The following is an 18,071-nucleotide window of genomic DNA, read 5'->3' as shown; positions in this document are numbered from 1 at the left end:
ATTAGCAATATCCTGATGATATCCTTTTATCTGCCACTGACAAAGGAGCAAGATCATGGAGAGCAACTTCTCAGTTAATTAATGTCATCTCAAAGAAAAGTGGTGGCAGCATACCAATCTTTAAATAATGCTCTTTGCCAACTTGATTTGCACAGTAATCAGATTTAGCTGAGAGGAGAAAGCAGTGAGAGTACTTGCTGATTTGCTAGGTGTCTTAATGATTTTTTATTAGTTTATTTTGTACAGGGTACCTGGCAAAAAGCAAGACACATACCTGAATGCAAATTGTTGACCCACACATTTCCTGTGACATAGTGATTGAAACAGGATCTCCCTAATGAATAAAAAAAAAGAAGCTGAAAATCGCCATTTTCCATACCTGAAAACAATGAAAACACACTGTGTCTCTTCAGTTCTTTGCTTTGGTTCCCAATAATGCTATTAGAGTTCTACTGTGTTAGAAAATCAATGGAAGGTTATTTATTTTCAGAGCTAACCCCAGATCTCAATGACCATAAGCAGCTGGTGTTGCCAAGCAGAGTGTGGCAGCACAGGAAGGGGGCAAATGTTACTGCATTTTATGGAGCATCACAAGGAGGAAACTCCTCCCCACTGTTTGCTTCCTCCCATCATCTTCACTTCTTTTCCCTGGTGTATGAGCTGAAGGAATGACTCTGTCTTTACAGCTCTTCTGGACTTCCCATCCCATTGTATGCAGAGAACAAGCTGAGCCTTAGGGCAAATTTGTCCTAAATGACTGGCTTAACATTTAATATCTGATTGATTATGGTTTGTCCTCAAAATAATGTCTGTTACTCCACCACTAGCTATGCATCCTACACCACTCTCTTCAGGGTGGCAAACTCTTAAAGTAATTGGGGGCAAATTAGGTGAATAAATTCAAGCATGACCGAAGAGGAATTCATAGTTAGAGGATCAACATTGGGTTCTGGGAACACAGAGTGAGGTCTTGATGAAAACTTTGTGTACACTGCTCATGGTGTTGAGACAGGAACTGTATGTAATTTATTTGGAGTCCCATTCTGTCACAGTAGCAGAGACATAACAGCTCTGTACCAAAGGGAAGAAAACAGCATGTCTAAATGCATCAGTGCCTTCATGAAACACACATTTCAATATCTAGCTGTGATTTATTGGTGTTCCGCCATTATGCCTTTCACTTAGCTATTCACACAGAGAACCTTTAAAACCAGAAAATACAAACTCCACAGATTTCATGTGAAATAGATCAGCTGAAGAGAACCTTCCCTGAGTGTTGACAACTATTCTACAAGATCTCCATTTCTGCCAGTAATACAGCATTTTCCAGACAGCTTTTCCCTTTAGGATAGACTCTTGATATTGCCACCAATGCCCTCTGTGGTCTGTGTTAATTAGGATAGCTGTTTTTTCCCAAGCCTTTTGCCATGATTATTCAGCTCTGGGAACTCCTAGAGGAGCAAGTTATTATCTTCCATTTTTGCATGTCCTCAGACTGTGCTGAGTTGGAAAACTCTTTTTATCAGCTGTTCTGTTACATTCAGCACCAGAGGTGCACTAACAATCTAAACTGATCCATTAGAAAACAAATTCAGCGTTCAGTCTCCAGCCCATCATGTTAAGAAATGCTTGTTCATAACTGCCTGGTATGTGCACTCTTCCCACTAGAAGAATCACAAGCACCTGAAAAAGGCAGAGTTGCATTGTGTCCCTACATAGTGACAAGTACAGCTGGAATATACCTTACAGAGAGGACAGATGTAGGAGCTGTGCTCGTGTGTTCTAAAACACATCCCCCTATAGCCAGGAGTAACAATTCAAATCACAATATCTAGATTTCTCAAATTTCTCAAAATTCATCATGTGCCAGCTCATGTGCCTGGTCAGTGAAGCAGACAGCAGAAGCACATATTTAGCAGTGGATCTGAGAGTGCTGAGGAGCTGGCTGCTGTATTTCAGCGTGGTGGTCCTAGTAGCTGCTAGGATCTATCCTGCTAATATTGTCCTGTTTGAAAAATAATACTATGGCCTCTCTTTAGCTTTTTGACCTCACTTCCTAGATGTGTCTCAGCAGATCACAATTGGGCCAACAAGGTTACTGATAGGCAGGGTTAAAGGGCAAACCACAGTGCTGCACTGAAAATGTGTGGGACGTAGACTAAGTTGCAAGAGAGGAATGAGGCTCTCATAACTAGCTGCTGCCTGACACTGAAATCTGACCCTCCCATAATCTTTCCCCTCTCTGTCCCCATTTTGTTGGATGAAGCAGTTGTGTAGCCACACCATCAGCTGGCTCAAATAGATAATTTGGCTGAAAACGAGCCCTTTCTGCGTGTTGAGTTTGTATTGGCAGCTGTGATATTTAGAGTTCATAATGGATTGGTGCCTCAAGTCTTACATTTCATGATGCGTGATTTGCCAGGTCAGCTGTATCAGTGACCCATATATGAAATATTAACAGGAACATTTGCTATATACATAATACAAATACCACACTACAAAAATGACATTAAAGGAATATTAAAGTTCCCCTCAATAGTCACATCATTTGATGTGACTCATTGGACTTCAGCATCTTTATTTATTTCTTGTTTCAGTGTGAGATGCGACATGCTTTTAAAATGTTCCGGTAATTGTTGCAATATGTACATGGTTTATTAATGGATTCAAGCTGCAAAACAATATATGGAATAATAAATGAATGAAGTTAGGTATGTTTAAAAGCCTTAAAAAGTTTAAGAAATAATATATACAAACCACAGAGACTGAATGGTGCATCCCAAGAGATTCACATGAAGCCATCTGCGTTCTGTTACACACAAGCACTGAGAACTGTGCCTTGGTTTGGGATGTGAAGAAAACTTGTATTTGTTCTGCAACTGCAGCAGTCCTCATTTTCCAGGCTGATATTAGGGGAAAATACTTACTTTCAGATGTACAAAGACCATACAGTATATTCTAAAATTTATGCCTAAAATAAAAGCTTTTTGTATTTTTAAGTTTTATCAAATTATATGCAAGTAATTATTTTAATTATTTTGATTCCTACAAGTTACTTTTTATACTGTTGAACACTAGATCTACTGAGGATACATAGAAGTAAAAAGCTGTCAAGTCTCTTTGACTTAGTTTACAATTTACAGTGTTGTTGAACATTTCTCACTTCTCATATCTAGTGATTTAAATATTTTCCACTATATAATGTTATTTACAATTTAATGTTTATTTACAATTTTAAAAACATATTTACCTGGAAATTCTCCATGAGCAAATGGACATTTAAGCCAAGATCCTCGTTTGGTGGTAAACTGAAAGCAGAGAAATCTGTTATGAAAACTGGATTTTCCATTTCAATCTGTGGCAAATATTCAACTAGTGATGATCAGGGAATTCCAGAAAGTTGCAGACTATTAATTCACAGCTTTCCTCCTTCATTGTATCTTCCAACCCTTAACTTAAATTAGATCCCCTAATTCTTCAGGTATTTATAATCATGCATATTTTATATAAATATCTGGTCCCACTGACCTGAAAGTAATTTAAAAGAAAACAATAATATGCCTGTATTGGCCTTATTTGGATTTTTTCCCTCAAATAGAATAGTAAGAGATTCTCCATTAAGTGTTGATCATTTTATTTTCAAATATTTACTATGAAAAACTTTATATGTTAAATTTAGAATATTCTTCAGAGTTTGCATTGACAAAAAATATATTTTCCTGCTTTTCTTAAACAGACAAAAAGGAAGGGAACAATCTGACCTGTGTCTTATCTATCATTGCTGCTGCACTCCAAAACTATCAACTTCTAATCTAATCCTTCACTTTTCCTTCATTGTCAGTTCCCATTTATCAGAGCTATGAAACAAAATATTGATCATAAAGAACATCAGCAGCTCATTTGTTTTAGGGATAGAAGGGCAGTTAATATGTGTTTTACAAAGAAATTCCTTTACCTTCATGCAAAGTCTTGGGTGAGTGTCCACACGAGAATATTTGACCTGCTGGAAGACAGAGCAGTCATCATTAGCTAGATTTATTAACTAGTTTCACAAAATCAACTTCTGCAATTTTCATGGCTTGATTACTGCAAAGGCAACTGGTTTGTTTAATTCATAAACATCCCAGGAAGTTAATCACATAAAATGATTAGAAACAACTGCTGCTTTGGATTACTGAATAGTGTGCTCCCTTTTATCTGCAATATGTAGCATTTTTTATGGTCAGACTGACCCATTAGAGCTAAATTAATTGATTCTTTGGTGGCTTGTGCAAAATTCTGATTACAAAGTCAACTTATTTCAACCCCTTATTTTCCACTCATGAACAACTCATCAGAACACCTAAACATACATCCAAAAGTTTTCCACCATCAGTTGAGAAATCTTTGAATTTTCCATATCCTTATTTCAGAACAGTGAAACATAGGCTGAATTTTGGAAATACACTTAAGCAATCCACAAAATGTTGTTTTTCTTGATTAACAATTGTTTACCCACCAAGGGCTTCACCACAAAGAGCCTTTTCTTATAAAAACAATAGCTGCACACATTGCTATACACATGATCCTACTTAAATAAACCCTGCTGCTAAAAGTGACTGAGCATCCTACATGGCCAAACCCTTCCTGTAACTTCTTTTGAGAACATAACAGCAGTGTCCCAGGAGATAGCTCTGCAGGAGTCTGCTCAGACCTGGAGACAGTTTTGTCATTGACAGAGGAAGCCCCAGCCTCAGTTAGGAGGAGTGATGCAGCTTTCGTGCCTGAGTCAGTACATGTGCACAGGATTAGAGTGTGTGGCCTTGTCTGGATTCACAGGGCAGTTGGCCCTATCTGAGCAATCTGCAGTAGTTTCCAGCATACTACAGGGATGGTTTTCAGGGTTACAGTACCATAAATGGACCAATTCAATATCAAATTTGTTAGAATTAATGAGGAAAATAAAGAGAATCCATTCTATCCATGAATGTTGATGATCCTTGTGGGTCCCATCCAGCTCAGGATATTCTATGGTTCTATGATTAATATTAATGTTCAGTCATTAAATGCAATCAGTAAATACAGAAAAACATTCATACTCTGTAATAAGTTTGGTTTCTGTTCAGGTGATAGATACAACCATTACCAGCCAGACCCCATTTTAGTCTTTTTTAGCCTATTTTCTCTCCTGCAAGCAATGAATTGTACTTGTTGCCAGCAGATGAATAAGCCCAGAGGGATCAGTCACATCTAGAATTAAATTAATCTGTTTTCTCAAGATCAAAGCTTTGTTGGAACTCATAAATGATGAATCTGAACAATCACTAAAGGCTTGGCCAGGAGTTCCTAATCACAAAAGCATTTGACAGTCTGGAGTCAGCCCCTCCCCAGTCATGTCATCAGAATAATAATATTAATCCAAAAGTTTCAGAATTAATCTCTTGTGTTTGATTTTTTTTTTTTTTTTTTGCCTTTTCTGTTGTTACTTTAAGTTTACAGCCTTCTCTCCACAATCAGGCAAGCCTGATTGTGATTACTTTTCATGATAAAACTAATTCTAGTGAACCTCAAAAAGCCAGAGCATTCAGTATTGAAGTGTTAAGCCATTCAAGACATATGCATTTGAAACCCCTTCTCAACTTGAGAAAATAAATGCTGGAAGAACTAAGGGACACAATATTTCAGCACCCACAATTTCAAGACACTGCACCAGGCTGAGGAAGGCACTTCAGGAAGATCTTAATTACAAAACAATTGTGCCCTACCAAAGTACTGTTATGTCTCCAGAAATATGTAAAGAGATTTAGCTTTATTTAATTTATATTTCTGGTGTCTAAATGTTAAATATCTACATCTGATCTAATCACAAAATACCCTTGTGACAGTAAAAATTAGGTGTTACCATCAGAGAGAAATCCCTCCAACCTACCATGCCTATCTAGAGATGAGAAGAGTTGTCCTCACAATGTGTCTGTTTCTTACTTTAAAGGTAACCTGATGTGAACTATAAATAAAAAGCAGATCCTATTTACCCCAAAGAATTTAGCAAACATTACTAGCTGCCCAGTCATCTCCACTTGTTATTTCTTTATAATGAGTCAGTGACTATTTTGAATAAATCATGTGATTAGTGTGCAAGAACAGACTGTGATTATGAATAGTTTTAAGTATCAGAGAAGAAGAGAGGAATTTGCAACTGCTCTTATTCCAAAATCTAGCTCTTCACATTTTGCCTTTGGTGATGCCTTTCAATATCATAGTTTGAATTAATCCACAGAGCTCTTACTTTCTCAGAAGAATTTTTGAAAGATTTTTCTATATCTTCACAGTGGTCATTCGACTTGGTGAACCTGCATAGGTTAACCATGACAAGGACAGGACAGGCTGGCTCCCAGGCAAGGGTTTGTGTTGATGGGTTATAAACAATATTGTCCCATAGCACCTGTGTATCTGTGCACAAAGAAAGAGGGAAAACATTACTCAAAATGTCCAGACAGGAATCAACACAGCTAATAAGTCTGGTACCTCTACATGTGCTTTAAACCAAAATCTTGGACTTAACACAATAAAACACATTTTAGGCCACACTTTTTTCTATTTGCTTGGTAAAAAAATTACTTACATATGTGCGCAAATAAGATAATTTCTTTTTCTGTTTTTCTGTTTCTTTCTGAGCTGTCATCTCAGACAAATTTCTGATATTGCTGGAATATTTGTGTGAATAATTTCCTGTTAAGCATAGAACTCATATATAGTTAACTGTCTTCTTTTTCAACTCCTTGCTCCCTCCTTTGGGTTGGGTATTGGACACCCTCAAATGTCTCCTTGAAGCCCTCTTCTCACACCATTTCTAAGCTGACCCTTTATTCCTTCTGCCTAGTTTGTGTGTCACTTAAGCAAATGCGGGAAATGACCAAAAAGTTACTTAGTGTTTTTGTTGGCATAAACTTGGTGAATTATGTGGTCTGACAGTAAGTTGTTTCATCTACCCACAGTAAAACAAACCAATATGATTATTTCCTTGAAGTTTTGCAACACATGATTTTCAGTGTAGATTAATTTTAAACTGTGACATACTAATGGATCTGCTGAAAGTCATTCCTATAAAGAGTAAGCACACAATACTTGCCATTTTCAAAGGGACAAAGCTGTACCCTCCTTGCATCTGGAAGTGCCAGCCAACCCTACAACCAAACAGTGGACATCAGTTAGAGGTTATAAATTTTTTTTAACATTTTACCATTTTTTAAACATTTTTAACATAAATGTTTTTAACATTTCAGGTAGAATGTGACAGAAATTCTTCCTGCCAAAGATAAGAATGCTATATTTGTTAGAAAGCTTTGGAAGTAATTTTGTAAAGGTTTTTTTTTATTTTGTTGTTCATCATTAGGGGCATTGAACTAAGGGGATCCATTCTAACACTATATCTTATTTCTAAGTTGCATATTTGGTCCAATTTCATTTAGAAAATCTTCCACTTTGATTTTCATTAAGTTTCTTACAGTAATTGATCTTATATTATGATTATTTAATGTTTTGATTTCCCTTTCTAGGGGACTCAAAACATTCAATAGTCATAATATAAGATCTCCTGGCCTAGGCAATTGTAAAGGATGCATCCTTAGTATCTGAAGACTGAAACTTAACCCAATCTTCAAGTATATGTGCATGGCTGCTGCTATGCCCTATTTATTTAGATTCATGTGCAAATGTTTCTGTTCCTATCTGTTTACTCAACAATCCTATTGCAGAATTTTCTATCTGCACTGCAGAATTTTCTACTTCTACCCTGCAATCCTATTTGCAGCGTATATACTGAGAGAAATAAAATTTTTCTAGTGATCTCATATTTTCAGAGTGGAATGAAAAAATTCCCTAGGCTTCGACAAGACTTTGTGGTTCAGCTTGCCTATTTAGGTATGTGATTTTAGGTCCCACAATGCACACATCTCAATGTGACTAAAGTGCCCAAATTACTGTCACAGTAGCCTTATTTAGACCTAGCCAGAGCAGCCAGTGGAATCTACAGTGCAGTCCAGCACATCCCAAAAGGATTGGCCATCTACATTTGGTCAGTTGAGCACTGACTGTATTAATTAGCTCTCCATTGACTTTAAGAGTTTATTCACCTAATTCAAATGTAGATATCTGTATTTAGATCTTTACATCTAGGTATGTTAATCTGCAAGGTAAATCTAACCTCAAAATTCAGTGAGAAAACTAGGTTCACATAGCATCTTTCTATGTTAGCAGGATAATTTTGAATTTGTTTGGGACCTTTTATTCCTTGTATGAAAGACATTCCAAAATCTCACTTCTCAGGTTATCATGAAAACATGTAACTATCCTGAATATATTCATGGAATGAATTTTTTCCCCCTTCATTCTCATTGCAAGAATGACTTCCATTTAAAACATATCTTATTTTTCCTTATAAGTGATCCTTCTGGTCTGTATTTGCACAGCAAACATAATTTGTCTTTGTATGTGCTTTACCAGGCTAATGGAAACATGGTATTTGAATTCCTTTTGTAAAACAGTCTCTTCATTCCCCAATCACTACAGATTTTTATGTGCATCTTCCTTTTGAATTAACCTTTCTTAAATATGGATACAAGAATTCCTTACAGTATTTCAAAGAAGGCCTTGCCCGTACTTTCCTGTTAGCTTGGAATAATCTAATCTAACTCACTAGACTTTTGTTCCTGTTTACATGTTGACATCAGGGAAGCAAGCTAGTTAATCACCCTGTGATCAACTATTTCACCCAGATCTTTTTGCTTCCACTGTTATTTCTAAATGAGGACTCACATCCTACAGCAAGAATTCTTTTTATCAGAGCAAATGCATGAACTTTCACTTCATCCTTTACACTTCATCATCCTTCAATTATGTCACATATAAAGATCTCTAGTCTTCTCCAATCACCCTGACCCTCTTCCATTTTTATTATAGGTCCCAGCTGTGTTCCAGCAAATCCTATTACACATTCCTGCATTTTGTCCCCATGTCATTGATGAAAGCATTTATATGAGAATGACTCTAAGTGTCATCCTTAAATAACCTCCCTACCAGCACAGGCCCATCCAACAGGAGTTGCTGAGTTGGCCCTGCAGCCAGGTACTATCTACCACTCAAATCTTGCCATCACTCTCAGTTTCCTCAATTCCTGTTTTAGTTTCTCATGCAATACTATATCAAATGCTGCTGACATTCTGTCAGATTAAGTCTTCTGTCTTTTCATTGTTTATAAAAAATCAGTCAAAATAATATTACACAACACATTCCATTAATTGTTATCAATTTTATCCCATTTTCTTCTGATTGCCATGTTTTAATTAGCATCTACTAAAAGAAATCTCTTCCTTATATTTACGTAATTCTAAGGTGAAAAAAAGCCTTAGTCAAAAACTTGGGCCTAGAGCCTTTTCCTTCAGATTTTTCCTCCTTTCCTTAGCACAAATCCCTAATAAAATTTCTTCAGTCAGAAACACAAATATATACCAAATTCCAGAGTGTATTACCTCAATGCAAAGACAAGGGAGTAGCTGAGAATATTTCAGAGAAACGGATTTAAAAGATTCCTTTCCTTTTATCTGAAATGAAAAAGATGGTCATAAATCCAAGACAGTAAATTTCTTTCAATTAGATATAAGCCAAATTTATAGATATAGATATAGATATAGATATAGATATAGATATAGATATAGATATATAGATATAGATATAGATAGGTGATATATAGATAAATATAGACAGAGATGATATAGATAGTTACAAATATAGATTATATAGGTGATACAGATTATGTAGCTGTAGATATAGACATAGATGGCATTTCCTGTGACTATAACCTTAATGAGCATTGCCACCTGCAAGGCACCCTCCCCAGTTCCCCAAAGCACCAGGAGTTTAACTCACCACAGCAAATGCCCCAGCATCTTCACAGGTGAACCATTTGTGGCACAGGCGAACGTAATAATCTTGATCTCGGGGAAAGTTGGACACATTCACTGTTACCATTTTCCTTGCCCTGTCTAAATTATAAGCTAACTTTCCAGCTGAAAAAAAATAAAATCAAGCATGAAATTATTACATCTCTTTCTTTATAACTTTATTATTTCTATTTTATCTATTTATAAAAGGGACAGAATATATTTCATAACTTGATGGAGATGAAAATCAGCATCTATAGAATCTTACTTAGAATATTTGAAATTATTATTCCTTTATACTCTAATAGTCCTCTTTTTTTTATGAGATATAATTTTCATTCAACATTATTTAGTTTAGCACTTGTAATACTGAGAGGCCAAGACACCTACCAATTTTACCTCAACCTTGGTACTTGGAACCTTATGTAGTTTACGTATAAATATTTGAAATATACATGATAATACCACTATAAGGGCTGATTATCCCAAGATTGTAATTTTCTTACATAGAGAATATGTGCAACTATGAAAGACAAGTGTAATATGTGAAAGGAATATTTTTTAATACATATATTCTCAGGTATGCCACAAGCAGCGTAGAAGTTTGGCAAATCAATTTCAATCTATTTATGAGGTCTTCAATAGATAAAACATAAAACCAGCAATCCAAAGTGCATTAAAAGAACACAAATTTGTTTCCAAAAGCTTATAAATCATATAGAATATCAAAACCTTTACCTCCCATGTAGCATTTTCAATAGAAATATATTTCCAGAACATTACCATGTACCATTTCAATAGAAATGCATAGAAATACATTTCCAGAACATTACCTATCAACTACATGGTAATTATAAATAGTGGTAGTTGGAAATCATAATTTTTTCTCCCTGCTCATTTAAGTAGGAAAACATGTCATTGTGTAGGTCACCAGAACTATCTCACAGCTCTAAGTTGCACAGGAGATCAGCTCACCTGAACAAGCTGGAATATATTTTCCCACATCACTGTTTCTGCAATCTGCAAGGGAGAAGGCAGAGTCTGTTTCAGTGCTGCTTTATTCACATAACTGTGTAAACAAACTGCCAAATTATCCAGTAGATTCCCAACAGGAAACCTCTCTCATCTCTCTTTTTAAGGGCAGACTTGTATACACTTTTAAATAAACTGCAAAAAAGATAAGTACTCTTCCCACACACAGAGATTATATCACACTATGCCTTAAGGACCTATCTCCCTTTCTGGGGAGATACTGGGAAACCTCATCAGCAGTAAAGGCTGCAGTTGAGGATTTAGCACCACACTTCTTTACCTAGAACCTAACAACAATTTGAGCAATAATATTAATTTTGGTTACTTTTTCCTCGAAAAACAACTCCTATTGTTTACCAGGCTCAGTTCTCTGTTATCAATAATTCTGTATTTTTGCTATTCTGACTCCAGCCTTAGAAAGAAACACCCTACCTAGCTCCTAGGGAGCTTACCAGAATTAGAAGCCAGGCAACACTTTCAGAATATCTGGTATTTTTATCTCCAAAACTTAACTTTTAAGAACATTAAAACAACTTTTCATGTGTTGCTTTCACCCTCCTTGCATAACACAGTGTTGGAGCAGCACTTTACTCTAATTTCCCCACAGAGTCCTTTTCCACTAAGAAATATTTCCTATTTTCATTTGTTCACTCATCCTTGTAATGTGTCTAAAACTGGGCTTTGTAAAACCTTGCTTCCTCCCCTCTTTGTTCACAAAGTATATATAATATACTTCAATATTATATAATTCAAATAGTGAATATCCTTCAAATATATATCATTCAATAGTGAATCAGGACTGATAAGAAAACTTCAAATATATATAATTCAATATATATACTTCAAATATATATAGTTCAGTAGTGAATCAGGACTGATAAGAAAACTGAAGGCTTTTTAAGCACAGAAAGGCCTTACTTGTACCCAAGTGTCAAACCATGCAGCAGAAATGACACTGTACCAAGGGGCAAGGACAGGAACCATCCACCCATGGGCTCTGGAGGTGGGAAGGCAGGACAATCCCAGCCTGGGATTGAACAAGGGGTCTCATGTCATTTTTTGCTTTATCTTTCTCTGGCCACACTGTATCTTGGTTGGACCACGGTGCTGAATCTATTTTTGTGTGCACATGGCATAATTTGTAAAAAATTCATGGGCACTTCACTCCAAAACATGGAAAAATGCTACCTAATCTTTTCCAGTTACATGTAACAGGCTATAGAACAGGTAGCTAATGACAGTAAAAATAGATTTCTATAGACTTTCTTATGAAGCTTTCCTCAGCTTCTGAAGCCACCCCTGGGCCACCCCTGCAAAGAAGCAGAAGCTGCACCTGAGGCACAGAGAGCAGGCCGGGCTGAACCTGCAGGCCGAGAAGGAGCATGTGCCAATCACAAGGAGGGCAACAGGGACAAATGCATAGTGTAAGCTCAGTTTCCACAGAGCTTTAGACATAAACTCTGGGTTTTATACCAAGTCGAGGCCTTTACTTGCCAACAAAAACTCACTGAAATGTAAACTAAGACTGGTCCTGGCGTACATGAGCTACCATCAGTTAGGTCAGTGAGTCAGGTCATATCCCAGAATGTGATTTGGATGTGCTTTTGACTTCGAGGTTTTTTTTTTTGGTTGGTTGGTTGGTTTGGGTTTTTTTATTTTAAAGATATTTCCTGAAAAGCATCTGATTTAAGATGTTTCCTACCTTCAACATAGTATTGCTGACTCAGCTTGACTTCACAGTAATGTGGTACAGTTTTCATGGTCACATAGATGTGTTGTGCTACATTGACTTCAATGCAATTGAATTGTACCTGTACCTGTTTAAAACATTGATAAAATCGAGTTCTCATATGGCTTCCAGATACAGAAAAACCTTTGGTTAAGATATTAAAGAGAAAAATATTCTTTGCTTAAACATATTTACATTTAAAAACAGCATTAAGCAGTCAATAAGGTAGCATTAGGAATGTAAAAGAAGCAGATACAAGTTGATAAAAGGATTTCAAGGAGTATCATTATTTCTTGTTGCTGTCACCTTCACTTTTAGAAATCCAAATACCTACAAGATATCAAATAATCCTAAAGCCATAGAAATATCAAAAGCCCCAGTCTATACACATTTTACAAGCACAAACATTAGCAGAATGAAAAAAAAAAGTCTTAAGTCTTAAAATAAGTGTTTAAATATTTAATGGCAACTTCAGAAAATGTAATAATTCAAATAATAGTTTATGAAACAGAAAGTAATTTAAGAAACAAAAGTTGCAGTCCAGTTATAGCAGGTCATTCCCTCGCTGATATCAGTTAACTATTAAATTCCTTGTAGGTTTTCATGTTGGATAGTCTCTTACTTGGTAAAAAACATTTGGAGGGTAAAAGACGTCTTATGTTACCATTTTAGTGACTGAACTGAAACTAGGAAAATGTGATTAAATATCTTTGTTGATTCTTGCCTATAAACTTGCCTTACTGTAAAAGCTGCTGGCTGCTGACTGGTGGCCCTGCATTGCCCATGGGGATGGATGTTTCATCATCAAGAGACACCAAGTGCAAACTGCAGCTGCAGTTTGGGAGAACTTTGTTCCACATGTGCAATCGGTGTAACATTGTACAAAGCACATGAAGCAACCTTTGTGTAGAGGATTAATAACCATTGCCCACCAGTAACTGCAAAAATTCATGCCTTTCAAACACCTAGTCAAGGGTGGTTCTTTTTTGCCTCAGTTGCAAATTTTAGCAGCAAATACTTCCCTTTAACAGATACTGCCCCTTCCAAGGGCTTAGGACAGATGAGCACAAGTGCTTAGGCACCCATCTGTCTTCTAGATGTGTAAACTCCAGTGATATGTTTGACTGAAGTAATGTGCACCTAAAATCTCTGTAGCATTGCTCTTCCTAGACACTGGAGTCAGAAAAGCTTCCACACAATTTGGAGGGCACAAAAAGAAAGCTGGCAGGACTGGTAGGAAAATTAGGCTCTGCAGAGACAGATTCCCTTGTCAAAAGGTAAGCGGAAGAAGAACAAAGATGGTGGGAAATTGAATTTATATGTTGTAAAAGGGAATTTCGTTGTGGATTTTCATTTGGCTATGCTGAAGCATATATTTACCTTCTTTCCATTAAGCATCTTGCTTTTTTTCCTGGTGAATCTCACATTTATGCATTGAGATTGCTGTGTGTCCAGTGAAAAAGAACATATTTCCAGCCCACGGACATTCTCTGAAATGAGTTAGGAACAGATTGCAAAAATATAATTTAAGCATGTTTAGGATCAAAAACACAAATTAAAATACGCCATATCATAAGCTTTCCTTCTAAGTGAAAGGCACATGTATCTCTGTTAAAAAAGAGACATTATATATAACTCACACATAGAAGTAGGAAGAAGTATTTATTACAGATGGTACAAATTAAGCTTTAATTATGCAAGTTTAAAAATAAACCTATTAACTCAGAGAAGCAACTAGGAAATATCTAAGTGGTAACATATGAAGCACATGAATGGCAAGGTATCAGTAAAAATAGACTATGTGCAGGAACTTCATATATTTCCATTTTCTTGCAGTGCAGAACTGTAACTTCAGATGAATAAACTGTTTCTCCTTCTGTAGGGGCAGTCACTCATGTTCAGACTATCAGAGCAGACAGAATTAGTGTGTGTGCCTGTGTGGATGCCAGAGCAAGAAGGAAAAGGGCAGCTGTGTGCTTGGGGCACTGGCAGAGGACAAGTTACATGTGTTACATGTTGGAAGCCAGAATTCATTATCTCAGTTCTCATTCACTTGGGAAGGGTCACAACTTCATCCTGTTTTGTAGTGAAATGCTTTCACAAAAATATTTTTCTGAGAACATTACATGAAAACAGCTTGGTCCCAAACATTACAATATGGAACAAATTTTGACTGAACAGCCATAAAAACAAAGTGAACAGAAAGGGCTCAGTAGCAAAGTTGATTCCTACCATCCAGACTCAGTGTTCCTTTAATGTTTAAATGAAGAGAGCATGGGCTTCCTTGCACACATTTCATCACTGTTGAGATCTTCATGCTTTTCAGCACCACAGAAGATAAAGATGCAGGAGCATCATGGCAGAAGCTGTTAAAAATGCCACCTGCAAATGCAAACACAAGGGCAGAGAAAACTCATTGCACACAGGATGTCTGGGGGAGAGCAAGCACTACAGGGGAAGTTCCAGCTCTCCTGAAATCAGTAAGAAGGTGACCAGCAAAGCCAGTACTTTACCTAAGACTTTCACACAGCAAACATGGCTATGTAGGGGGTTGGAATAAATTTCTAGGCTTAGGGAAATGTTAACCCACAAGAGGAAGCAATCACACTTCTAAAAACTATGATTAGCAGAACACACCTAGACTAATACTGGTTCTAATTAGTTAGATCTGCTAAACTGATACCTTATACAAACTTTTTTTCAAAACCATTGCCTGTATATTGTGAGGACTCTCATAATAGTACTTTAATTTTAGGACTTTCTGACTGTCTCCATTGCTGTTAAAATTTCATTTTCACACAAGAGGGCACCATTGCATTCCTAGTCATGGAATAGTACCTTACACCTACAGGATTTCCTTCTGCTTTAGACCAGAACAACAAGAGTAGAATAAATATTATCCAGGCCTTCTTCAAGGCCTATGGATTACTGTGTTCTTCAAGGCACAGAACACAGCTACTACGTCTTCTTTTATTTCCCTGTGTAAATTTAGACATTCCAAAGCTGTAGGAAATGGGTTTGCAGAGCTAAAACTATAGGCTAGGAAAAAAGGAAAAAATAGTCTTAAGGCCCCAAACCTCATCAGTTAGCATATTTCATCTCTTTCTACTTCTCAGTGTGCCCTACACAGAAATCAGGTATTTATTTATGAATTTATATTATGAATTATAATACGATTTAATCCCCAATGCATTCCTTGGGCTTCTCTACTTCACATCCATTGTTTGTAGTCCCTAGTAATTCAAGAAACTATCAGAACAAACAACCAGAGAATTGGGTTTTGTCCCTTGGCTTTGTGGTTTTGCAATGCAGCGCAGCTCTTTTTAGCTGTAACTATGTAACTACTATTTCTTTGAAATATTTCCTAGACTTCTCCCCTTCATATACAGCATGAAAGCTAAAAACCACCCAAGTAAATAACAAAAGTATTTTCTTGACCATTCTCCTTCCCCTGGTGAGAGGCTAGAAGACGAAAAACAAAATAAACCAAACAAAAAAAATTATTCATATAATTCAGCTGTTCAAAATGCTCCTAGAAGGAGTTCAACTAGTATGGCAAAAGGTATGGAAGTATGAAACAGCAGTGCCACAATACTGTGCTTGCCATAAAATTCGGGATAGCACTCTTAATAGAATCACCAGGAAATGGCACATCCATCAATGTCAAGCCAAAAAATATTGTCAAGTGTGGATGCTCATTGACTCACATGGATTGACATCCACAGTTCTCACAGAGGAAAGGTATGGTGAAGGAGGAAAGACAAAGCTAATCCTTACTTATCCTTCCAACCCTTCCAGTGAAGGAAAGTGCTCTAAATTCAAAGACTGAAAGTGTATTAACCTGAACAGGACTTCTTCCTGCCTTATGAGTTCCTCATTTTCCCAGTGTCCCATTGCAGCTGCAGGCCACTGTCAAAGATCAGATACTGATACTGCAGGATGTGAACACAGGCTGGCATAAATGTGGCACCTTCCCTTAAATCTGTTAAATCTGTTAGGCCTTAAGTGCCCTCACACCTGGTATCAGGAGAAATAACTCCTGTGTGATACATATCACTTACACAGTGTCAGAAGGGACAAACCCTTCACACCCAAATCTCCATCCACACTGTTAGACTGGTTTTGTGTCATTGACCATATTATGGAGGCAACAGGACATGCTGATAAGAACCAAGTGGAAAAGCATGGCAAAACAAGGACACCTTATCTCCACTGGCAGCTGATCAACTCTGCATTATCCAAAGAAATACTGACAACTAGCAAAGACAATTTATGCAAACCAATGAAAAAAGACAGATCACTCAAAATATACATATAAGGCTTTAAGAGCAGTTGGAATACCTTGACTCTTGAAGAATTTATAAACATTTCCACAGAGATGAGACAGCCTTCAGAAGTACAGTGCGCAGCAGCTGGGTATAAACACTGTATTCCATGTTCCAAGAATGGGTGGTGTAATAATCCTGAAGGTATCTCAGGATGGAAAGTTATTACACAACACACAATTAATCCACCCACAACAAACTGGATGTTTATCATATTGCAGAATTACTTGGTAATTATTACTAATAATGTGATAAGTGACGATTAGTTTGAGCTCTGTCTCTTTGCTCAAAAATATATTTTCCTGACTGCATCATATGAGATGGAGTTGTGGATGCCCAATGGTATGTGGGAGTAACTATTTCTGCTTAAAGTTTGGTTATTGGTGTAAATTTCTTGATCCAGGCTTATAATCTCACCCATTGCCATGTCTGCATAGAAATTATTTAAGGGCAGGGCATTGTTTGTAGACTTATGTAGATAGATAGATAGATAGATAGATAGATAGATAGATAGATAGATAGATAGATAGATATTCAAAGTGGATAAGTCTTTACAAAGCATTCTGTTTGGGCGTGTTTGACCTTATATTTTAGGGGGAGGGGGGGAGGAAAGTGTCATGACTTAGCTGAATTTTCTCCTTAGCTGTTACAGCCTGAGGTATGGTATCATCAGATGTCCCAGGGTTGGTAGTAACTCATGAAAATTCCAAGTCAACCTGGGTGCATTCCTGACATTGGATCAGCATCAGACAGATGCACAAACACCCTGCTGTCCCATCAGCAGAGACACTGTTCTCCTTGATCACAGTTTCTACTTTCAAACTTAGAACAAATATGTTACGCACTGAATAAATGATATTATGCTTCCACTTTGGATTTTTTTCCATTAATTTTATGATAGATTTTGAGAATTGCAAAACATGCTGCAAAACTCATTAGTAATAATTTAAATGGATCATATCATGCATGAGGGTACTAGCATTGGATTATAGTAAATACATGATACATGTATTTACTGATTCTGTCAGGATGACCTGACAGAAAATAATTTTCATTGTATAAATCATC

The 18,071-nt window shown here is 36.7% G+C and overlaps 1 protein-coding gene across 1 annotated transcript in view; it reads right to left on the bottom strand.

The window, feature by feature from the left end:
* IL17REL (interleukin 17 receptor E like) overlaps positions 1 to 18,071 on the bottom strand; it is a 43,590-nt gene that overhangs the window by 4,511 nt on the left and 21,008 nt on the right. Inside the window, exons 3-14 of the mRNA XM_058805877.1 lie at positions 14,911 to 15,060; positions 14,059 to 14,168; positions 12,652 to 12,766; positions 10,893 to 10,937; positions 9,904 to 10,043; positions 9,507 to 9,578; positions 7,109 to 7,163; positions 6,266 to 6,429; positions 3,956 to 4,003; positions 3,251 to 3,308; positions 2,758 to 2,903; positions 275 to 334 (exon numbers count right to left, since the gene is read on the bottom strand). Coding sequence (XP_058661860.1) covers positions 275 to 334; positions 2,758 to 2,903; positions 3,251 to 3,308; positions 3,956 to 4,003; positions 6,266 to 6,429; positions 7,109 to 7,163; positions 9,507 to 9,578; positions 9,904 to 10,043; positions 10,893 to 10,937; positions 12,652 to 12,766; positions 14,059 to 14,168; positions 14,911 to 15,060 — 1,163 coding nt within the window. The remainder of the gene's footprint in view (positions 1 to 274; positions 335 to 2,757; positions 2,904 to 3,250; positions 3,309 to 3,955; positions 4,004 to 6,265; positions 6,430 to 7,108; positions 7,164 to 9,506; positions 9,579 to 9,903; positions 10,044 to 10,892; positions 10,938 to 12,651; positions 12,767 to 14,058; positions 14,169 to 14,910; positions 15,061 to 18,071) is intronic.

Source organism: Ammospiza caudacuta, chromosome 5 (assembly GCF_027887145.1).
Source record: "Ammospiza caudacuta isolate bAmmCau1 chromosome 5, bAmmCau1.pri, whole genome shotgun sequence".
Classification (NCBI taxonomy): Eukaryota; Metazoa; Chordata; class Aves; order Passeriformes; family Passerellidae; genus Ammospiza; species Ammospiza caudacuta.
This window is presented reverse-complemented; position numbering and strand designations above follow the sequence as displayed.